Source organism: Mobula birostris, unplaced genomic scaffold (assembly GCF_030028105.1).
Source record: "Mobula birostris isolate sMobBir1 unplaced genomic scaffold, sMobBir1.hap1 scaffold_807, whole genome shotgun sequence".
Lineage (NCBI taxonomy): Eukaryota > Metazoa > Chordata > Chondrichthyes > Myliobatiformes > Myliobatidae > Mobula > Mobula birostris.
In genome coordinates this window covers 57,435-81,803 of record NW_027278524.1, presented here as the reverse complement: position 1 = coordinate 81,803, position 24,369 = coordinate 57,435, and the positions used below count along the sequence as shown (strand labels likewise).

Here is a 24,369-nt window from a genome sequence, read left to right as displayed (position 1 = left end):
AGCATCAGCAGACTTTGTCGTGTTTGTGATTTACATCTCCGTTGTCCCTCCCGCCTCCGGCCACTGGTGGCGCTGCATGGACCTCCGGCCACTGGAGGCGCTGCAAGGACCTCCGGCCACTGGTGGCGCTGCATGGACCTCCGGCCACCAGCGGCGCTGCATTGACCTCCGTCCACGGGTGGTGCTGCGGCGAATATCCTGCTGAACGTCGGCCCGGTGCCCAGCACAGTTGTCGCCGGCGGTTCTGCTATCGGGGAGGTGAATATTGGAGTTTGTGTAAATCGGGGGTTTGCTGCAGTTGGAAAGGGCCGGGACCCAGTTCTGCCGGACGGCTGCAGGCTCCGGGCTCTCCGGTCCCGCAGCCCCGGTTTTAGCTTTGCGCCCGAGCCCGGGCTGTGGGATCAGTCAGTTGTGGTTCCCAGGCTGGGAGGGGGTTTGGGGTGAAGGGGATCTGTCTGTGTGTGGGTAGAGGTTACGGGTGGACTGTGGGTGTCGGGGTGAGTGGTCGGAAAGATGTGGGACCCTAGGCCTGAAAGGGGGCGGTTGTTAGAAAGTGGGATGTCCTTTCAGCAGGGGTGCAGTGCTAATTGTTTTAGGTGCCGGAGCTGACAAAATGCTTGCCATTTCCTATATCCCCTCTCTCACCCAGTTTGTGTACCTGCTGATTTCATGTACTGGGCAACCTCCTTGCCCCAATCGAGTAATGAACAGGTAAACAAATTGAGATTTATTATCACAGGCAATTGACGTGAAATTTGTTCGACAGCAACAACAGTTCAATGCAGTACATAAATACATATTCTGGCATAGATAATAAATAAATTAAAACATAATAAATTAAAAACTAAATCATTATGCATAATGAATAGATTGTTAAAAATGTGTAAAAACAGAAATGATGTATATTAAAAAGTGAGGTAGTGTCCAAAGCTTTCAAAGTCCATTCAGGAGTCGGATAGCAGAGGGGAAGAAGCTGTTCCTGAATCGCTGAGTGTGTGCCTTCAGGCTTCTGTGTCTCCTACCTGATGGTAACAGTGAGAAAAGGGCATGCCCTGGGTGCTGGAGGTCCTTTATAATGGATGCTGCCTTTATGAGACACCGTTTCCGTAAGATGTCCTGGATACTTTGTAGGCTAGTACCCAAGATGGAGCTGACTGGATTTACAACCTTCTGCAGCTTCTCAGGGTTCTGTGCAGTAGCCCCTCCATACCAGACAGTGATGCAGCCTGTCCAAATGCTCCCCACAGTGCAGCTATAGAAGATTTTGAGCTTGTTTGTTGCAATGCCAAATCGCTTCAAACTCCTAATAAAGTACAGCTGCTGTCTTACCTTCTTTATGACTACATCGATATGCTGGGACAACCAACAGGAATTCTGCAGATGCTGGAAATTCAAGCAGCACACATCAAAGTTGCTGATGAATGCAGCAGGCCTGGCAGCATCTCTAGGAAGAGGTACAGTCGACGTTTCAGACCGAGTCCTGACAAAGGGTCTCGGCCTGAAACGTCGACTGTACCTCTTCCCAGAGATGCTGCCTGGTCTGCTGCGTTCACCAGCAACTTCAATATGCTGGGACCAGGTTAGATCCTCAGGGATCTTGATGCCCAGGAATTTAAAGCTACTCACTCTCTCCACTTATGATCACTCTTATGATGATTGGTACGTGTTCCCCCGTCTTACTCTTCCTGAAGTCCATGATCAGCTCTTTCGTCTTACTGACATTGAGTGCCAGGTTGTTGCTGTGGCACCATTCCACTAGCTGGCATATCTCACTCCTGTACGCCCCCTCGTCACCACCTGAGATTCGACCAACAATAGTTGTATTGTCGGTAAATTTGTAAATGGTGTTTGAGCTGTGTCCAGCCACACAGTCATGTGCATACAGAGAGTAGAGCGGTGGGCTAAGCACACACCCCTGAGGTGCGCCAGTGTTGATTGTCAGCGAAGAGGATATGTTATTACCAATCCGCACAGACTGTGTTCTTCTGGTTAGGAAGATGAGAATACAATTACAGAGGCCCAGGTTCTGCAACTTCTCAATTAGGATTTGGGAATGATGGTATTAAATGCGGAGCTGTAGTCGATGAACAGCGGCCCAACATAAGTGCTTGTGTTGTCCAGGTGGTCTAAAACCGTGTGAAGAGCCGTGGAGATTGCGTCTGCCATTGACCTATTGTGACGACAGGCAAATTGCAGTGGGTCCAGGTCCTTGCTGAGGCGGGAGTTCATTTCAGTCATAACCAACCTCCCAAAGCATTTCATCACTGTCGATGTAAGTGCTACCGGGCAATAGTCCTTAAGGCAGCCCACATTCTTCTTCTTTGGCGCTGCTATAATGGTAAACCAAGATGAAAGAAATATATCAATTCCAGAGCTACACAGAAATATAGTGATAGTTAAAACATTAACAAGAGTATAGCCTATCAGTACATTTCAGTGTATAACTGGTACAATAAAACATATAATAATCTAATAATATGACAAAGTATTACTCAGTTGCACTCACTAATTTATCGTAAAATACAATTATCAAGCGAGTAAAGAAAAAGGCACTAATCATGTATTTTACCAATTTAAAAGTAATTACCTACTTACCAAACACCACCAATGAGAAGTTTCACAATAATTTCCACAAAGGGTCAGGCGTAATATGTGTTCGGGGGTCTGAAGCAACTCTTGTCCTGGTATCATCTGCTGATCTGATCTGTGGTACTGCAGCCATGTTGTGACATACGGCTCAGGATTCCACTGAACTAGAGGAGGTCTGTGTAGTTTAACAAACATAAGTGCTGATACATGATCTATGAGAGTCCTTGAGTGTGTTGTTGTTATTATCAAGTTGATGTGACTGAATCCTCTCTCACACTCAGCAGTACTAATAGGAATAACTTGTGAACAGCTCAGTAATGGACGTAAATCTTGGGGGATGCGGCGTCCACGATCCTCCACATAATCTCTGAAGGCATTTATTACAGAGGAAGAAGAAAGCTTAAATCTCTTACAGAGAGATGATATTGCAGCTTCTCCATCATTCTCCATCAGACAGAAAGTACCGAAGCATCCGGGCTCACACGACAAGACTGCGTAACAGCTTCTTCCCCCAAGCCATCAGACTCCTCAATACCCAGAGTCTAGACTGACATTCACATCATTTATTATTATATTGTTATTTGTCCGCTACTGTGCCTATTGTCTTGTTTATAAATTATTGTACTGCCCTGCACTGTTTTTGCACACTTTATGTTGTCCTGTGCAGGTCTGTCGTCTAGTGCAGTTTTTTAATGTTTTTACGTAGTCTAGGGTAGCCTTGTGCAGTCTCACATAGTCTAGTGTAGTTTTGTGTTGTTTTATGTAGCACCAGGGTCCTGGAGAAACATTGTCTCGTTTTTACTGTGTACTGTACCAGCAGTTTATGGTTGAAATGACAAAAAGATACGACTTGCCTTGAAAAAAAAATATTAAGCAGTATTTCAGCAGGCCAGTTATCTTTATCAAGGACACACATTTCATTTGGCTGGGAATTAATACATACTTTGAGGTTTAGAAGTTTGAGAACCTTTCAAAAATGTTGCCGTGAACATAAGGTGCTACAAACTGTTTATAAGACGAGTAAGAAAATGTCGATAATTAATGGAGACAATTTTGTTGTTGCTTGTTAAGATAATTTCTCCAAATTTCCCCTTTTCAACTGCCTCTTGAGCTTCTAGAGTTCTTGTACCAGGTTGGTCTTTCAGTCCATGCAGTGATCTTCTGATCCATTGGGTCAGTTTGTCTGCATAAACAGTCGTAGTAGTGTGTTTCTGTAAACACTCTGACAGTAAACCAAGTTCATGCAACGTGTCATGCGTTAGAGCTCAGTCCAATAGAAACTGTCCTGAAGAATCTTTCCAACAGACCTTCATAGGTTTTTCTCTCACTCCCAGATCCTGTTTCATTCTTCATTGCTTTTTCAAAGTGAAAACACAGTGCTTCATAATTTTGTCACACTGCTGAAACTGTTCGAAATGAGCTAGCCACACACCTGGTGCCCAGAACACGGCCTATTTTGCAAATTTGTTGTTCTAGTTGAGAGGCACATTCAGACAGTTCCTTTTGATTTAGAGGTGATCTACTGTAAACAGAGTACAATTTATCCATAAATGATTGAAAATGATTTATTCCGTGAACTTCTCTCACTGAATCACCTACTGCAAGTTCTAATCTGTTATTAAGACTACGCCAATTTGTCACATCAGGGTAATGTTCCTTGAGAATTGTAGCAACACCAGATTTGACACCAGGCATTATGTTCTCCCGATCACTAGCAAATGCTACAAGGTTCTGTTTCAAGTAAGAGTCATCAAACCCATGGTTCTTGAGACAATTCAGAAGATGCTTAACAATAGTTGCACCTTTCTGATCAGGCAGTTCAATTAGATCTAAAAACATAAAATGGGGATCACCTTCCTTATCACGTTTCAAATAAACTATTCGGGTGGTCTTAATGCTCAGGCTTGTTGATTGATCAATGAGAACAGAAAATTTGCCATTTTTTCTGTTTGATATGCTAGCAAATTTTCTTTTTCATATTAATGGCTACTGTTGAAGTCAGAAGTTTACATACACCATAGCCAAATACTCAGTTTTACACAATTCCTGACATTTAATCCAAGAAAACATTCCCAGTCTTATGTCAGTTAGGATCAGTACTTTATTTTAAGAATGTGAAATGTCAGAATAATAGTAGAGAGTGTAAAAGAGGTTTGCCAGGATATTGTCTAGATTAGAGGGCATGAGCTATAGCGAGAGGTTGGACAAACTTGTGTTGTTTTCTCCAGGGTGGCGCAGGCTGGGGTGAGACTGGATGGACGTTTATAACATTACGAGTGGAGTAGACAGATGGTATGTTTTTCCCGGGGGTTGAAATGTCTAACACATTTAAGGTGAGAAGAGATGTGAGCGGCAAGTTTGTTTCTTTCCACATGAATAGTGGGTAGCTGGAGTGCTCTGCCTGGGGTGATGGGAGACCCCACCAGTCACATGATCCCATTTGCCCCTGGCATTTAACTGCAGATATAACAAGCTCTTCGCGCATGCTCACAGTCTCCGGCTGGGTGGTGCTGAAGTGGATCTAATGTTGGCCGTGAACCCTGAACTGAGGGCCAATTACTCATTTAGTACCCAGTTATCTGGGCTCGTCAGAAATGTGTCGACTTCACTTAATCTGCATTGAACAATCCAAACCAGGAGCCCAGGCTGTCTATTTCCGCAGAATTGAAATGGGAGTCCCGCCAACAGCTCACGTGAGGCTGTGTGCCTCAGATCTGCCCTGCCCTCTGCTTTGTGACACAAGATCATGTGGTGTGTGCTCTCAGTCCCCGGATTGGTGGTAATGCTTCCTCCATGTTGTGTTGGGGAAATCTGATGTTGGCCCCTGAGTCCCGTTAACTTCCCCTAACTCGCCTGGCTTCCTGAGGCTCCTCACATTTGTCCTTGAGCTTTATGGCTGTTGTGTCTTCTCCCCGACTGGGGTGGGTGAGAAAGGAGAACGTCCCAGGCTGTGGGGATGTTTGATTTCACTGCCTGCTTTACCGAGGGACTGGGAAGTCCAGGGAGGAGAATGGTTTCTGTGATGTGCTGATCTGTATCCAAAGATCCCTGCAGTTCCTCGCAGTCACAGGCAGAGTAGTTACCATACAAAGTGTGAAGAGTCCGGGTGGGAAACTTTCTATGGTGTGTTGATAAAAATTTGGTGAGGGTCAAAGAGCATATGCCAAAATTCTTATTGTTTATTCTAACTTGGTCATTTTAGGATCTTTTATACAGTAGTATGTGTGATTAATTCAATATCTGTGTATTGTTGGAGGATCATCAGTGATTGTCCTTGATCCCTTCTCCCACCTGGTTCCATCTGCTCATTCCTGCCCATCTTGTTCAACCTCTGCCCACTTTCCTAACCCCACTTCAGTGATGTATACCAACTATCTGGGCAACCTCGGCCAACCCTGTATCCCACCTCCTCAATGTTATATATCAGCAATCTTTCTTCTAACCTTGTCTTCATTGTGAAGTGTTCATTTACACTTTTGGCCTCACTGAGTTATTTCCAGAATCAGTTTTTGTTAGCTGGAATGCCAGAGGGTCATCAGGTTCCAGTTCTGTTGTGCATTGGTGTGGAGGTGCTAGTTGTGAACTGTGACTGGCTGACACACTGTAGCATTTTACTGGCAGCAAAGAGTACTGGGAGAGTTGGTGCTTGGGCTATAATCCTGTGATCTACATTCCAGGCATATGGAACTGTTGGTGTTTTGGTTTTGACTTTGGTTAGTGCTTCTACAGATGGGGCTGGATGGTCGTCCTTCTGCAATGAAGCAGAAATTTCGAGCAGCTGGACATTGGTTGTGGGGAAATCCCGGATTGCACTACCCAGTGTGAGATGTGGGGACAATGTGTGAGACTCTCAGGGTCGGTGAGTGGCAGATTCAGCTGTGTGACTCTGTGAGGTTGGGTCCTGGGATATCACAGTTTTTGATCCAGGTAAAATGGACCCGGGAATCGAGCTGCTTGGGCTTATGAGGTGTTGAGCAAGTATTTCTGTTCTGGGATCAGATGCTTGTTTCTGGAGTTCCTTTGGAAGCACTGACTGCTAATCTGAGGAGAGGATGAGTTCCCATTCCATCCTCACAGGGAGAAGCTGTGAGTAATTGGGCTGTTCCGTGTTTACAACAGTAGAACTGGACCCTTGAGTTTGGTGTTCAAACTGTATTTGGAAATCCCACCCACACCGCCCCCCCCTCCACTGTCACTTGTCTGTCACTCGGTGGGGAAATCAAGCAGAATCTGAAATTGCTGGAGATCTGCACTAAAAAATGAAAATGTTTGAAGTCATTCTGACGAAACGTTATTAACCTGAATTGTAAAGTTTGTTCCTCTCCCCACACCTATTCCTCACCTGCTGTGTGTTTCTGGTGATTCCAGTTTCTTTTCATTACATTCACCCTGGAATGGTTTATATTTCCTGAAATGGACCTCATCTAATCTGGAAATGGAAATGGCTCGTTTTGTGTTAGTAGAACAGTAAAGAAAGCACAACTTTTCTCTATAAATTATTCTGGTACCGATTTGTTATTCCTGGAAATGTGTTCAGTACCGTTGTTGATAACAAGGTTTATAAGAATAATTTCAGGAATAATCAGCTTTATGTACAGTATTGTTATGAACCAGCAGCAATAGATATGAAAATGAGTCAGGCTTTATAAACAAACAACAAAATTTATTAACCTCTGCTCAAAAACATAGAAAAGTAAACAAACGATGAACATAACTGGAAGTTAGCAGTTATGCGGCAATATCTAACAAACAGTCAAACTTAGAATCAGTTCTCATTGAAGCACAGTCTTAAAGTGGTAAATTCAAAAGTCCAAGTGATGTATACAATCATTAAGGAGAGACTTCCCCGAAACAACAATTCCTTCGAAGAAATGACAAATCTGTCAACCACAGCAGAGAGATGCCTTGTCAGACAAAATCACAAAGAAATAAAGTGTCTTAAAGAAACTGACCTTTTGGCTGGAGGGTGGTCACTGCACAAACTTTCCCGACCTTGCAGGGGCTTAACTCGAACGTGCATGCCACAGTTTCCCAAAAGAAGATACAAAAAGTTCGATCACTCCCAAATGGCTGAATATTAACTTTACCCAATCCTTTGGGTTCGAATAACACTGGTAATGTCTTCACTCTCCGATACTAGGCTGTGAGGGAACATTAAGCAGAAATTTTTGGTTTCCCTTTTTATTGTTAATGTGCTTCATTATCTTTCATGTTAAAGTTAGACCTGCGGTGAGAGATTTATTGGAAGAAAAACCCCAACTGGAAGCAAACCACGACTGAAGACGAGGGAACAGCAACAAGTGAACCAGCCCGAGGATTGAGAGCATCAACTGGAGAGAACTCATCTGACTTGGAGATTCCAGTGATTCAGTCAGGAGAAAGTTTGGTGAGTCTCATTTACTCAAACACTGGTCCTTTAGACATTACATACCTGTACAAAGGAAGGTAAGAAATAGTTGGAGTGAGACTGAATGTGCCCAGATGAACCATTTATGCCTCTGTCAGACCCAGTTGCAATCACTCCAGGTCTGGTAATGTGCTGTCAGCAGCCCAGCCCTTTAAAACCACTCCCGTTCCCTCACTGATTACTCAGTTCAAGATCTTGCATCCTCTGAAGTAGATTTTGGTCAGCTCTGAGTGAAAGAGAGGGGAGTGTTTATACTGACCATCTTTGAAAAAAGTAATTGTTGAACTTGCTGCAAACTCTCTACCCATACCCTGTACTCTATCAACCAAATTATTGACGTAGATGACAAGTAGCAACGGGCGTAACCCCAGGGAACAACACTAAGCATGGGACTCGAGTCCAAGAAACAGCCTCTCACCATAACCCTCTGCTTCCTACCAATCATCTGTTTGCAGACCCTGGGGATCTGTGACAAGGTCAATGTTAACAGGAAGTTTTGTCAGTAATTAAGATGAAGAGAACTGTGGCCTCCTGAAGGGCCAGGCGAGCTGAGCTGTCTGACCCAGTGGACCAGATCCACCCTCTTTGACAACTTAATTTACCCCATGCCCATCCACCCAGGTCATGTTGCATCCGATAACCCACAGTGGCCCCACACCCTTCTTACCATTCGCCCCACACCGACACACAGACAGGTCCGCTTCATCCCCATCCACCCTCCCAGCTTGGGGACCCACAACAAAATGATCCTGCAAACCTGACTCAGGTACAAAACTAAAACCAGGGATGCAAGGCTGGAGAGCCCGGAGCCCCCAGCTGTCCGGCTCGGTCCCAGCCCTTTCCCAATGCAATCGGCCCTCGATTTACACAGACCCCGGGATCAGTCCCTTCCTCACCACCACTTAAACAGGAGAAACACCAGCATTAGCTGGGGTTGACATTATATGGCGATTTGCAGTCGGTCCGCACCAGAGTCCTGCGATTGACGGAGCTACAATTCCCATAGCAGGCAGTGATGCAGCCAGTCAGGATGCTCTCAATTGTGTCCCTGTAGAAAGTTCTTCGCACTTGGGGGCACATTCCAAACTCCTTCAATCGTCTGAGGTGAAAGTGGCACTGTTGTGCCTTTTTCCCCACACAGCCGGTACAGACCGTGTGAGATCCTTGAAGATGTGTATGCCAAGGAACTTAAAGCTGTTCACCCTCTCAATTCCAGATCCATTGATGTCAATAGGGGTTAGCCTGTCTCCATTCCTTCCGTAATCCACAACCAGCTTCTTTGTTTCTGTGACATCGAGGAAGTGGTTGTTTTCTTGACACCAGTCAGATGTTGGTCAAACTTCAGACAAAGTCAGCAATCAAAAGATTGAGCATGGTGCTTCGAATGTGCTGAACTGTGTATATCAAATGCAGGAAGCCAGATGAGCTCAGTGCATTGAATTATGATATTGTTACCATTACTGGGACTTGGTTGCCCCAACAGTCTGAGGGATTGAGAGAAATAAAGTTACAAAGACTATGCCAGAAACAAAGATTGATATACCAAGTGATTTTAACTTTCCATATATTGGCTGGGACTTCCATACTGTAAAAGGACCAGATGGGGTAGAGTTTGTCAAATGTGCTCTCAACCAGTAGAATTCCCAAAGTAGAAGTGTGCAATAAGCTATCAGGAAATGATCCAGCGCTAGTGACAGAAATTAGTGTATGGGAACACTTTGTATCTAGTGATCATAATACCATGAGATTCCAAATAAATATGGAAAAAGAGAGGTCTGGACCACAAGTTGAGATTCTAACTTGGAGAAAGGTCAATTTTGATGGCATCAGAAAGGATCTGACAAGTGTGAACTGGGACAGGATGTTTCTGGCAAAGGATTACTTGGTAAGCGGGAGTTCTTCAGAAATGAAGTTTCGAGGGTGTAGAGCTTGTATGTGCCCGTCAAACTAAAAGTTGAAAGGTAATTGGTGCAGGGAACCTTTGCTTTCCTGAGATATTGAGGCCCTGGATATTTTGTTTCTCTGAATGCATCAGGCTGTTGGGTGCAACCAAGGATCATTAGCGACTACAATATCATAATTCCATGCCCTGAGCTCATCTGACATTTCTTTTTCGTTGTCTTCAGTTTGTTTCTGAAAGCTTCCCAATGTTTTTTATTCTAATATTTGCCCTCTCTTTGGTTTCTACGTTGGCTTTGGCTTCTCATTTCAGCCACAGTTGTGTCCTCCTGCCTTTACAATGCTTCCAGTTCTTTGGGATGTATCTATCACTCAGCTCCGGGATTGCTCCCAGAGCAGCAATGGCTGGAGTTTCTGTTGTCATTCCTACCAGTTTCCTTCCAGTCAAGTTTGGCCAGCTTCTCTGTCATAGAAACATGGAGAAGGTCAGTACAGAAACATGCCCACTCTGGACGATCAGAATGGTAATCCATATGAGGAGACAAAATAGATGGGGGAGATTTTAAATAGTATTTTTGCATCTGCATTTACTCAGGGGATGGTCACAGGGTCTATAGAAGTGAGGCAAAGCAGCATCAACTTCATGGACCCTGTACAGATTACAGAGGTGGAAGTGTTTGCTGTCTTAAGGCAAATTACCGTGGATAAATCACCAGGGCCTGACAAGTTGTTCCCTGGGACCCTGCGGAAGACAAGTGCAGAAATTGTCAGGGCCCAAGCACAAATATTTAAATCATCCTCAGTGATAGGTGAGGTACTGGAGGATTGGAGGACAGCCAATGTTGTTCCACTGTTCAAGAAAGGCTCTGAAAACAAACTAAGAATTTATACATTGGTGAGCTTGACATCAGTAGGGAGAAAGTTATTGGAACGTATGTGCAGGAACCAGATATACAATTATTTAGATAGATGTGGACTGATTAAGGATAGGTAGCATGGGTTTGTGCATGGTAGGTCATGTCTAACCAAATTTATCGAGCCTCACGAGGATGTTATCAGGAAAGTGGATGAAGGCAAGGCAGTAGATGTTGTCTACATGGACTTTAGCAAGACACTTGACAAAGTCTCATATGGGAGGTTGGTCAAGAAGGTTCAGTCACTCAGATTCAAGATGAGATAGTAAATTGAATGAGACGCTGTCTTTGGGAGAAGCCAGAGTGTGGTAGCAGATGGTTGCCTCTCTGACGGGAGGCCTGTGACTAGTGGTGTGCCACAGAGATCAGTGCTGGATCTGTTGTTGTTTGTCATCTATTTCAGATATCTGGATGATAACATGGTTAACTGGATCAGCAAATTTGTGGATGACACCAATATTTGTGGTGTAGTGGACAGCAAGAAATACTCTCATGGCTTGCAGTGTGATCTGGACCTGCTGAAAAAATGGGTTGCGAAACGGAAAAAGGAATTTAATGCGGACAAGTGTGAAGTGTTGCATGTTGGTAGGAACAAGGTCTTACACAGTGACTGGTAGGGCTCTGAGGAGTGCTGTAGAAGAAAGGGATCTGGGAATTCAGGTCCATAATTCACTGAAAGTGGCGTCAGAGTTCAATCAGGATGGAAATAACGATTTTGGCACATTGGCCTTCACAAATCAAAGTACTGAGTAGAAACATAGAAAATAGGTGCAGGAGTAGGCCATTCGGCCCTTCGAGCCTGCACCGCCATTTATTATGATCATGGCTGATCATCCAACTCAGAACACCGCCTCAGCCTTCCCTCCATACCCCCTGACCCCTGTAGCCACAAGGGCCATATCTAACTCCCTCTTAAATATAGCCAATGAACTGGCCTCAACTGTTTCCTGTGGCAGAGAATTCCACAGATTCACCACTCTCTGTGTGAAGAAGTTTTTCCTAATCTCGGTCCTAAAAGGCTTCCCCTCTATCCTCAAACTGTGACCCCTCGTTCTGGACTTCCCCAACATCGAGAACAATCTTCCTGCATCTAGCCTGTCCAATCCCTTTAGGATCTTATATGCTTCAATCAGATCCCCCCCTCAATCTTCTAAATTCCAACGAGTACAAGCCCAGTTCATCCAGTCTTTCTTCATATGAAAGTCCTGCCATCCCAGGAATCAATCTGGTGAACCTTCTCTGTACTCCCTCTATGGCAAGGATGTCTTTCCTCAGATTAGGGGACCAAAACTGCACACAATACTCCAGGTGTGGTCTCACCAAGGCCTTGTACAACTGCAGTAGTACCTCCCTGCTCCTGTACTCAAATCCTCTTGCTATAAATGCCAGCATACCATTCGCCTTTTTCACTGCCTGCTGTACCTGCATGCCCACTTTCAATGACTGGTGTGTAATGATACCCAGATCTCGTTGCACCTCCCCTTTTCCTAATCGGCCACCATTCAGATAATAATCTGTTTTCCTATTTTTGCCACCAAAGTGGATAACTTCACATTTATCCACATTAAATTGCATCTGCCATGAATTTGCCCACTCACCCAACCTATCCAAGTCACCCTGCATCCTCTCAGCATCCTCCTCACAGCTAACACTGCCACCCAGCTTCGTGTCATCTGCAAACTTGGAGATGCTGCATTTAATTCCCTCATCCAAGTCATTAATATATATTGTAAACAACTGGGGTCCCAGCACTGAGCCTTGCGGTACCCCACTAGTCACCGCCTGCCATTCTGAAAAGGTCCCGTTTATTCCCACTCTTTGCTTCCTGTCTGCTAACCAACTCTCCACCCACACCAATACCTTACCCCCAATACCATGTGCTTTAAGTTTGCACACTAATCTCCTGTGTGGGACCTTGTCAAAAGCCTTATGAAAATCCAAATATACCACATCCACTGGTTCTCCCCTATCCACTCTACTAGTTACATCCTCAAAAAATTCTATGAGATTCGTCAGACATGATTTTCCTTTCACAAATCCATGCTGACTTTGTCCGATCATTTCACCGCTTTCCAAATGTGCTGTTATCACATCCTTGATAACTGACTCCAGCAGTTTCCCCACCACCGACGTTAGGCTAACCGGTCTATAATTCCCCGGTTTCTCTCTCCCTCCTTTTTTAAAAAGTGGAGTTACATTAGCCACCCTCCAATCCTCAGGAACTAGTCCAGAATATAACGAGTTTTGAAAAATTATCACTAATGCATCCACTATTTCTTGGGCTACTTCCTTAAGCACCCTGGGATGCAGACCATCTGGCCCTGGGGATTTATCTGCCTTCAATCTCTTCAATTTACCTAACACCACTTCCCTACTAACATGTATTTCGCTCAGTTCCTCCATCTCACTGGACCCTCTGTCCCCTACTATTTCTGGAAGATTATTTATGTCCTCCTTAGTGAAGAGAGAACCAAAGTAATTATTCAATTGGTCTGCCATGTCCTTGCTCCCCATAATCAATTCACCTGTTTCTGTCTGCAGGGGACCTACATTTGTCTTTACCAGTCTTTTCCCTTTTACATATCTATAAAAGCTTTTACAGTCCGTTTTTATGTTGCCTGCCAGTTTTCTCTCATAATCTTTTTTCCCCTTCCTAATTAAGCCCTTTGTCCTCCTCTGCTGCACTCTGAATTTCTCCCAGTCCTCAGGTGAGCCACTTTCTCTGGCTAATTTGTATGCTTCTTCTTTGGAATTGATACTATCCCTAATTTCTCTTGTCAGCCACGGGTGCACTACCTTCCTTGATTTATTCTTTTGCCAAACTGGGATGAACATTTGTTGCAGTTCATCCATGCAACCTTTAAATGCTTGCCATTGCATATCCACCGTCAATCCTTTAAGTGTCATTTGCCAGTCTATCTTAGCTAATTCACGTCTCATACCTTCAAAGTTACCCCTCTTTAAGTTCAGAACCTTTGTTTCTGAATTAACTATGTCACTCTCCATCTTAATGAAGAATTCCACCATATTATGGTCACTCTTACCCAAGGGGCCTCTCACGACAAGATTGCTAATTAACCCTTCCTCATTGCTCAAAACCCAGTCCAGAATAGCCTGCTCTCTAGTTGGTTCCTCGACATGTTGGTTCAAAAAACCATCCCGCATACATTCCAAGAAATCCTCTTCCTCAGCACCTTTACCAATTTGGTTCACCCAATCTACATGTAGATTGAAGTCACCCATTATAACTGCTGTTCCTTTATTGCACACATTTCTAATTTCCTGTTTAATACCATCTCCGACCTCACTACTACTGTTAGGTGGCCTGTACACAACTCCCACTAGCGTCTTCTGCCCTTTAGTGTTACGCAGCTCTACCCATATCGATTCCACATCTTCCCGGCTTATGTCCTTCCTTTCTATTGCGTTAATCTCTTCTTTAACCAGCAACGCCACCCCACCTCCCCTTCCTTCATGTCTATCCCTCCTGAATATTGAATATCCCTGAACGTTGAGCTCCCATCCCTGGTCACCCTGGAGCCATGCCTCTGTGATCCCAACTATATCATAATCATTAATAACAATCTGCACTTTCAATTCATCCACCTTATTACGAATGCTCCTTGCATTGACACACAAAGCCTTCAGGCGCTCTTTTACAACTCTCTTAGCCCTTATACAATTATGCTGAAAAGTAGCCCTTTTTAATGCTTGCCCTGGATTTGTAGGCCTGCCACTTTTACTTTTCTCCTTAGTACTTTTTGTTTCTACCCTCACTTTACACCCCTCTGCCTCTCTGCACTGGTTCCCATCCCCCTGTTGTGAACTAACCTCCTCACGCCTAGCCTCTTTAATTTGATTCCCACCCCCCAACCATTCTAGTACAGGAGATGGATGTCATATTGACATTGTACAAGATATTGGTGAGGCCTGATTTGGAGTATTGTGTACAGTTTTAGTCACCAACCTACAGGAAAGATGTAAAAGAAGTGGAAAGAGTTCAGAGAAAATTCACGAGGATGTTGTCACGTCTGGAGGAATTGGGTTATAAGGAAAGAATGAACGGGTCAGGACTATATTCCATAAGACCATAAGACAAAGGAGCAGAAGTTGGCCATTCGGCCCATCAAGTCTGCTCCTCCATTTTATCATGAGCTGATCCATTCTTCCATTTAGTTCTACTCCCCCACCTTCTCACCATAACCTTTGATGCCCTGGCTACTCAGATACCTATCAATCTCTGCCTTAAATACACCCAATGACTTGGCCTCCACTGCTGCCCGTGGCAACAAATTGCATAGATTCCCCACCTTCTGACTAAAAAAATTTCTTTGCATTTCTGTTCTGAATGAGCGCCCTTCAATCCTTAAGTCATGCCCTCTCGTACTAGACTCCCCCATCATGGGAAACAACTTTGCCACATCCACTCTGTCCATGCCTTTCAACATTCAAAATGTTTCTATGAGGTCTCCCCTCATTCTTCTAAACTCCTAGGAATACAGTCCAAGAGCGGACAAACGTTCCTCATATGTTAACCCTCTCATTCCCGGAATCATTCTAGTGAATCTTCTCTGTACACTCTCCAACGTCAGCACATTCCTTCTTAAATAAGGAGACCAAAACTGCCCACAGTACTCCAAGTGAGGTCTCACCAGCGCCTTATAGAGCCTCAACATCACATCCCTGCTCCTATACTCTATTCCTCTAGAAATGAATGCCAACATTGCATTCACCTTCTTCACCACCGACTCAACCTGGAGGTTAACTTTAAGGGAATCCTGTACAAGGACTCCCAAGTCCCGTTGCATCTCAGAACTTTGAATTCTTTCCCCATTTAAATAATAGTCTGCCCGTTTATTTTTTCTGCCAAAGTGCATAACCATACACTTTCCAACATTGTACTTCATTTGCCACTTCTCTGCCCATTCTTCCAATCTATCCAAGTCTCTCTGCAGACTCTCCGTTTCCTCAGCACTACCGGCCCCTCCACCTATCTTCGTATCGTCAGCAAACTTAGCCACAAAGCCGTCTGTTTCATAATCCAAATCGTTGATGTACAATGTAAAAAGAAGCGGTCCCAACACGGACCCCTGTGGAACAACACTGGTTACTGGCAGCCAACCAGAATAGGATCCCTTTATTCCCACACTCTGTTTCCTGCCAATCAGCCAACGCTCTATCCACGTATGTAACTTTCCTGTAATTCCATGGGCTCTTATCTTGTTAAGTAGACTCTTGTGTGGCACCTTGTCAAAGGCCTTCTGAAAATCCAAATATACAACATCCACTGCATCTCCATTGTCCAGCCTACTGGTAATTTCCTCAAAAAATTGTAAAAGGTGTGTCAGGCAGGATTTTCCTTTAAGGAATCCATGCTGAGTTCTGCCTATCTTGTCATATGCCTCCAGGTACTCTGTAACCTCATCCTTGACAATCGACTCCAACAACTTCCCAACCACCGATGTCAAGCGAGCAGGTCTATAATTTCCTTTTTGCTTTCTTGCCCCCTTCTTAAATAGCGGAGTGACATTGCAATCTTTCAGTCCTCCGGAGCCATTCCAGAATCTATCGACTTTTGAAAGATCATCGCTAATGCCTCCGCAATCTCCACAGCTAAACAAAGGTTCTGAACCTAAAGAAGGGTAACTTTGAAGGTATGAGACGTGAATTAGCTAAGATAGACTGGCAACTGACACTTAAAGGATTGACGGTGGATATGCAATGGCAAGCATTTAAAGATAGCATGGATGAACTACAACAATTGTTCATCCCAGTTTGGCAAAAGAATAAATCAAGGAAGGTAGTGCACCCGTGGCTGACAAGAGAAATTAGGGATAGTATCAATTCCAAAGAAGAAGCATACAAATTAGCCAGAAAAAGTGGCTCACCTGAGGACTGGGAGAAATTCAGAGTTCAGCAGAGGAGGACAAAGGGCTTAATTAGGAAGGGGAAAAAAGGTTATGAGAGAAAACTGGCAGGGAACATAAAAAATCACTGTAAAAGCTTTTATAGATATGTGAAAAGAAAAAGATTGGTTAAGACAAATGTAGGTCCCCTACAGACAGAAACAGGTGAATTGATTATGGGGAGCAAGGACATGGCAGACCAATTGAATAATTACTTTGGTTCTGTCTTCACTAAGAAGGACATAAATAATCTTCCAGAAATAGTAGGGGACAGAGGGTCCAGTGAGATGGAGGAACTGAGCGAAATACATGTTAGTAGGGAAGTGGTGTTAGGTAAATTGAAGGGATTAAAGGCAGATAAATCCCCAGGGCCAGATGGTCTGCATCCCAGAGTGCTTAAGGAAGTAGCCTAAGAAATAGTGGATGCATTAGTGATAATTTTTCAAAACGCTTTAGATTCTGGACTAGTTCCTGAGGATTGGAGGGTGGCTAATGTAACCCCATTTTTTAAAAAAGGAGGGAGAGAGAAACCAGGGAATTATAGACCAGTTAGCCTAACATCAGTGATGGGGAAACTGCTAGAGTCAGTTATCAAAGATGTGATAACAGCACATTTGGAAAGCGGTGAAATCATCGGACAAAGTCAGCATGGATTTGTGAAAGGAAAATCATGTCTGACGAATCTCATAGAATTTTTTGAGGATGTAACTAGTAGAATGGATAGGGGAGAACCAGTGGATGTGGTATATTTGGATTTTCAAAAGGCTTTTGACAAGGTCCCACACAGGAGATTAGTGTGCAAACTTAAAGCACACGGTATTGGGGGTAAGGTATTGATGTGGATAGAGAATTGGTTGGCAGAGAGGAAGCAAAGAGTGAGAATAAACGGGACCATTTCAGAATGGCAGGCAGTGACTAGTGGGGTACCGCAAGGCTCAGTGCTGGGACCCCAGTTGTTTACAATATATATTAATGACTTGGATGAGGGAATTAAATGCAGCATCTCCAAGTTTGTGGATGACATGAAGCTGGGCGGTGTTAGCTGTGAGGAGGATGTTAAGAGGATGCAGGGTGACTTGGATAGGTTAGGTGTGTGGGCAAATTCATGGCAGATGCAATTTAATGTGGATAAATGTGAAGTTATCCACTTTGGTGGCAAAAACAGGAAGACAGATTATTATCTGAATGGTAGCCGATTAGGAAAAGGGGAGGTGCAACGAGACCTGGGTGTCATTATATACCAGTCATTGAAAGTGGGCATGCAGGTACAGCAGGCGGTGAAAAAGGCAAATGGTATGCTGGCATTCATAGCAAGAGGATTCAAGTACAGGAGCAGGGAGGTACTACTGCAGTTGTACAAGGCCTTGGTGAGACCACACCTGGAGTATTGTGTGCAGTTTTGGTCCCCTAATCTGAGGAAAGACATCCTTGCCATAGAGGGAGTACAGAGAAGGTTCACCAGATTGATTCCTGGGATGGCAGGACTTTCATATGAAGAAAGACTGGATGAACTAGGCTTATACTCGTTGGAATTTAGAAGATTGAGGGGGGATCTGATTGAAGCATATAAAATCCTGAAGGGATTGGACAGGCGAGATGCAGGAAGATTGTTCCCGATGTTGGGGAAGTCCAGAACGAGGGGTCACAGTTTGAGGATAAAGGGGAAGCCTTGTAGGACAGAGATTAGGAAAAACTTCTTCACACAGGGAGTGGTGAATCTGTGGAATTCTCTGCCACAGGAAAGAGTTGAGGCCAGTTCATTGGCTATATTTAAGAGAGAGTTAGATATAGCCCTTGTGGCTAAAGGGATCAGTGGCTATGGAGGGAAGGCTGGTACAGGGTTCTGAGTTGGATGATCAGCCATGATCATACTGAATGGCGGTGCAGGCTCGAAGGGCCGAATGGCCTACTCCTGCACCTATTTTCTATGTTTCTACTTCCTTCAGAACACGAGGGTGCATTCCATCTGGTCTGGGAGATTTATCTACCTTTAGACTATTCAGCTTCCTGAGTACTTTCTCTGTCGTAATTGAGACTGCGCACACTTCTCTTCCCTGCCACCCTTGAGTGTCCGGTATAATGCTGATGTCTTCCTCAGTGAAGACAGATGCAAAATACTCGTTCAGTTCCTCTGCCATCTCCTTATCTCCCATTACAATTTCTCCAGCATTATTTTCTATCGGTCCAAAATGTACTCTCACCTATCTTTTACTCTTTATATACTTAAAAAAGCTTTTAATATCCTCTTTGATATTATTTGCTAGCTTCCTTTCATAGTTAATCTTTTCCCTCTTAATGACCTTCTTGGTTTCCTTTTGTAAGGTTTTAAAATCTTCCCAATCCTTTGTCTTCCCACTAATTTTTGCTTCCTTGTATGCCCTCTCCTTTGCTTTAACTTTGGCTTTGACTTCTCTTGACAACCATAGTTGCATCCTTTTACCAGTCGAAAATTTCTTCTTTTTTGGAATATACCTGTCTTGCACCTTCCTCACTTCTCACATAAACTCCAGCCACTGCTGCTCTGCTGTCTTTCCCGCCAATGTCCCTTTCCAGTCAACTTTGGCCAGTTCCTCTCTCATGTCACTGTAATTTCCTTTACTCCACTGAAATACCGACACATCAGATTTTGGCTTCTCTTTTTCAAATTTCACAGTGAACTCAATCATGTTATGATCACTGTCTCCTAAGGGTTCCTTCACCTCAATCTCTCTAATCACCTTCGGTTCATTACACAATACCCAATCCAGTACAGCCGATCCCCGAGTGGGCTGAACAACAAGCTGTTCTAAAAAGCCATCTCGCAGACATTGTACAAATTCTCTCTCTTGAGATTCAGTGCTGACCTGATTTTCCCAATCCACTCGCATGTTAAAATCCCCCACAATTATCATAACACTGCCCTTCTGACAAGCCTTTTCTATTTCCAGTTGTAATTTGTAGTCCACATCCCTGCAGCTGTTTGGAGGCCTATAAATAACTGCCATCAGGGTCCTTTTACCCCTGCGATTTCTTAGCTCAACCCATAAAGACTCTGCACCTTCCGATCCTATATCACCTCTCTCTAATGATTTAATATCATTTCTTACCAATAAAGCCACGCCTCCCCCTTTGCCTACCTTCCTATCCTTCCGATACACCGTGTATCCTTGGACGTTCAGCTCCCAGAGACATGCATCCTTTAGCCACGTCTCAGTGATGGCCACAATATCATACCTGCCAATCTGTACCTGTACGACAAGATCATCCACCTTGTTCCTTATGCTGCGTGCATTTAAGTACAACACCTTAAGACCAGTATTTGATACTTTTTGCTTTGATTTCACTGCAACTTTATTGCACTGCAACTCATCCCAATGGCTACAAATTTGCTCCATCACCTGCCTGTCTTTCCTGACATCTTTACTGTTCACTATCTTAGATTTATTTCTGTTTTCCCCTTCCTCCGCTCTGTTATTCCGGTTCCCACCCCCCTGCCAAATTAGTTTAAACCCTCCCTGACAGCTCTGTTAAACTTTCCCACCAGGATATTGGTCCCCTTCGGGTTCAGGTGTAACCTGTCCTTTTTGAACAGGTCATACTTCCCCCAGAAGAGATCCCAGTGATCCAAGAATCTGAAGCCCTGCCCCCTGCACCGGTCTCTCAGCCACGAATTCATCTGCCTGATCCTACTATTCTTGCCCTCGCTAGCTCGTGGCACAGGTAGCAATCCCGAGATTACTACCCTGAAGGTCCTGCTTCTCAGCTTCCTTCCTAACTCCTGGAAATCTCTCTTCAGGACCTCCTCCTTTGTCCTATCTATGTCATTGGTACCAACATGTACCAAGACTACTGGCTGCTCACCCTCCCCCTTCAGAATATTCAGGACCCAATCCGAGACATCCCGTACCCTGGCACCTGGGACGCAACGCACCATGCGGGTATCTCTATCAGGCTCACAGAATCTCCTGTCTGTTCCCCTGACTATGGAATCCCCTACGACTACTGCATTTCTCTTCTCCCTCCTTCTCTCCTGCACAACAGCGCCAAGCTCAGTGCCAGAGACCCCGGTCACCATGGGCGTCCCCTGTCAGGTCATCCCCCTCAAAAGCATCCAGAACAAGATGTTTGTTGCTGATATTTGTTCCTTGGAATATAAATGATTGAGGGGAGGTTTGATGGAGGTGTACCAAAATTATGAGGATTATAGATGGGGTAAATGCAAGCTGGCTTTTTCCACTGAGATTGGATGAGACTACAACCAGAGGCCATGGATTAAGTGTGAAAGGTGAAATTTTAAGGGGAACATGATGGGAAACTTCTTCACACAGACGAACATCCGCATGTGGAATGAACAGCCCGTACAATTGGTGAATGCAAGCTCAATTTCATCATTTAAGAGGTTTATGTAGGTACCTGGATGGTAGGGATATGTGAGTAGAAAGTTTAAATAGTTCAGCACAAACTTGATAGGCCGAAGGGTCTCTTTCTGTGTTGGACTTTTCTATGACTGTGACAAGAACCTAAAATAATACTAATATTCACTCTAATTCCTTTTAACAGCTGTGCAGACCAACCATACATCTGAGTCGGAGTCATTTACATGGTGTTAAAACTGTGGCACTTTAAATTAACAGAACATAAAAGAAAATCCCAGCTGTACGTCAACAAAGGCTATTTGTGTGAGAGTGTTTCAGTTACTGTGGGGCCAGGCACCCATGCAGCTCAGTGGGAACAGGGAATAATACCAATGGAGAGAGTCAAACTGAGCCAGGTCACAGACTGGAGATGGCAGAAATGCCCCATTCTCATAGAGACAGAAAGAGCATCAGAGAATTTGATGGTCATTCCATATACCAGCACTGTGCCCAGTTAGAAGATGATTTCTCTCTCCAAATTGGGTTGAAATTCACTGTAACAGTGTGATGCCAGATCACACCTTGACAACTCAAGTGATCTCATCTGAAATGTTGTCCTTCACCTATTGATGGATTTTGTAAATCTTTTTACAGGTTAAAAACGACGAGGAATTTGTCTACGGGAATCTTGAACACAACACGCCAGTTTTGCTGTCTCTGTCCAGATATTTAAGAAGTGGAGCAAGGGATTCATTCGATCATCCTTCCTGCTCAGACTGTGGGGAGGGATTCACTTGATCATCTGACCAACTGGCACGCCCGTCATTTTACACAGGGGTGAACCCATTCATCTGCTCAGACAGCAGGAATGGATTCACTCGGTCATCTCAACTGAAGGTACATCAGCAATTTCACACTGGGCAAGGCCATTCACCAGTTCTGTGGGTGAGAAGGGATTCAATCGGTCTTCCCACCTGTGGATGCACCAGTCAGTTCACACTGGGCAGAGGCGGGTCATCTGCTGAATTTGTGGGGAAGGATTCACTTGGTTATCTGACCTAATGGCTCACCAGCGAGTTCACACTGGGGATCGGCTGTTCACCTGCGCGGACTGTGGGAAGGGATTCACTTACTCTTCTAAACTGAAGGTACATCAGCGAGTTCACACTGGAGAGAGGCCATTCACCTGCTCAGACTGTGGGAAGGGATTCAGTTCGTCATCTCAACTGAAGGTACATCAGCGAGTTCATACTGGGGAGAGGCCGTTCACCTGCTCAGACTGTGGGAAGGGATTCAGTTTGTCATTTCAACTGCTGAGACACCAGTCAGTTCACACCGGGGAGTGGCCATTCACCTGCTCAGACTGTGGGAAGGGATTCATTTCGTCATCTAAACTGAAGGTACATCAGCGAGTTCATACAGGGGAGAGGCCGTTCACCTGCTCAGACTGTGGGAAGAGTTACACTCAGTCATCTGACCTAATGGGACACCAGAGAGTTCACACCGGGGAGTGGCCGTTCACCTGCTCAGACTGTGGGAAGGGATTCATTTCAGCACCTAAACTGAAGGTACATCAGAGAGTTCACACAGGGGAGAAGCCGTTCACCTGCTCAGACTGTGGAAAGGGATTCACGCGGTCATCTAAATTGAAGGTACATCAGAGACTTCACACTGGAGAGAGGCCATTCACTTGCTCAGACTGCGGAAAGGGATTTACTTCCTCATCTCAACTGAAGGTACATCAGCACGTTCACACTGGGGAGAGGCCGTTCACTTGCTCAGTCTGTGGGAAGACATTCACTTTGTCACCTCACCGACTGAGACACCAGTTAGTTCATACCGGGGCATGGCCATTCACCTGCTCAGTCTGTGGGAAAGGATTCACTGAATTATCCTCCCTACAGAGACACCAGTCAGTTCACACTGGGAAGTGGCAGTTCACCTGCTCAGTCTGTGGCAAGGGATTCAATCGGTCATCTCACCTCGTGACACACCAGTCAACCCACACAGGGGAATGGCCATTCACCTGCTCAGACTGTGGGAAGGGATTCATTTTGTCATCTCAACTGAAGATACATCAGCGATTTCATACTGGGGAGAGGCCGTTCACCTGCTCAGACTGTGGGAAGGGATTTACTATGTCATCTCATCTGAAGGTACATCAGCGAGTTCACACTGGGGAGAGGCCGTTCACCTGCTCAGTATGTGGGAAGGGATTCACTCGGTCATGTCAACTACAGAGACATCAGCGAGTTCACACTGGATAGAGGCCGATCTCCTGCTCAGACTTTGGGAGGAGATTCTCCTAGCCAAATCAACCAAATGTGTATCATTGAGTTCACACTGGGGAGAGGCCGTTCACCTGCTCTGACTGTGGGAAGCGATTCACTTAGTCATCTAACCTTATATAACCCCCGCTTCGGCTAGCTGCTTAATATAGGGGCTGATAGTCCCTCAGCCTGGCCAAACTTAAGAAATCTTGTTTTGGTGGATGCTGTGTGATGTGTTCCCTGTTACAAATCAGTACTCCAAAATAACAAACAGTAAACAATATGTGATTAAGTGATTGAGCTTTATAATTCTTACTTTGACTATGTGGTTAGTGAAGTAAACAAAAAAAGATAAAAGGGCCCACTCTCTCCATTCGTGTCTTCTCATCTCTCCCTGACAAAAGACCATGAAAATCTCTCTTCCAGACTCACAAGAAAGAACACTTCTGTCATTGGATAACCCTGTACTCCAAAACCCTGTTATCTCTAGTTGTAACCTAAACATTGCTGCTACAGAGAAACCATTACCTCAGCAGTGAAACGTTACAGAGAGATCGTTACATTAGCTGTGAAACCTTACAGCTTGTGACGCACTACCGGGTTCACACTGGGGAGAAAGTTTCAATAAGCTGCATGCTGGATATTTGTCCATCACCGTTGCTGATTGCAATTTCGAGAGTGACTGTCGGTGCTGAACTCTGCAATTATTGCTGCTGCTCACCACACCCAGTTCTGCACCCTGGTCACTGGGCATGGGAGGAGTTTCTTCTGCAGCCTATTCACCTTTAATGGGACTGGAGTTTAATATTCTGGATAAGAGACAAATAAATCAGTTCTATTTTAAGCTCTGTCTATGGTACTTAGTGAATTTATAACACAACTAGTGTACAGTAGAGAGTCAACTCAGGCCGGCTGGACCCTGCCAGTGATTCAGTTCCACAACAGTCCTTTTCAATCCTCCCCTATTGTTCATCTCTCACTCTCCCTGTGGTGATGAGTTCAAAACAGTCACCACTCTGTGGGTGAAGAGGATTCCGTTGAACTTTCTGC

General features: G+C 44.6%; 1 protein-coding gene across 1 annotated transcript; it reads left to right on the top strand.

Moving 5' to 3' along the window:
• The first annotated feature begins 184 nt into the window (after positions 1 to 184).
• LOC140193753 (uncharacterized) lies at positions 185 to 24,167 on the top strand. The gene is made up of 4 exons (XM_072250919.1): positions 185 to 258; positions 4,818 to 4,881; positions 7,808 to 7,975; positions 21,704 to 24,167. The coding sequence occupies exon 4, from the start codon at positions 22,111 to 22,113 to the stop codon at positions 23,314 to 23,316; it is 1,206 nt and encodes a 401-aa protein (XP_072107020.1). The 5' UTR covers positions 185 to 258; positions 4,818 to 4,881; positions 7,808 to 7,975; positions 21,704 to 22,110; the 3' UTR covers positions 23,317 to 24,167.
• Positions 24,168 to 24,369: the final 202 nt, after the last annotated feature.

What these genes read in the sequence shown, in the direction of transcription:
- LOC140193753 (XM_072250919.1), top strand. Translation starts at nt 22,111, where the DNA reads ATGGCTCACCAGCGAGTTCACACTGGGGATCGGCTGTTCACCTGCGCG.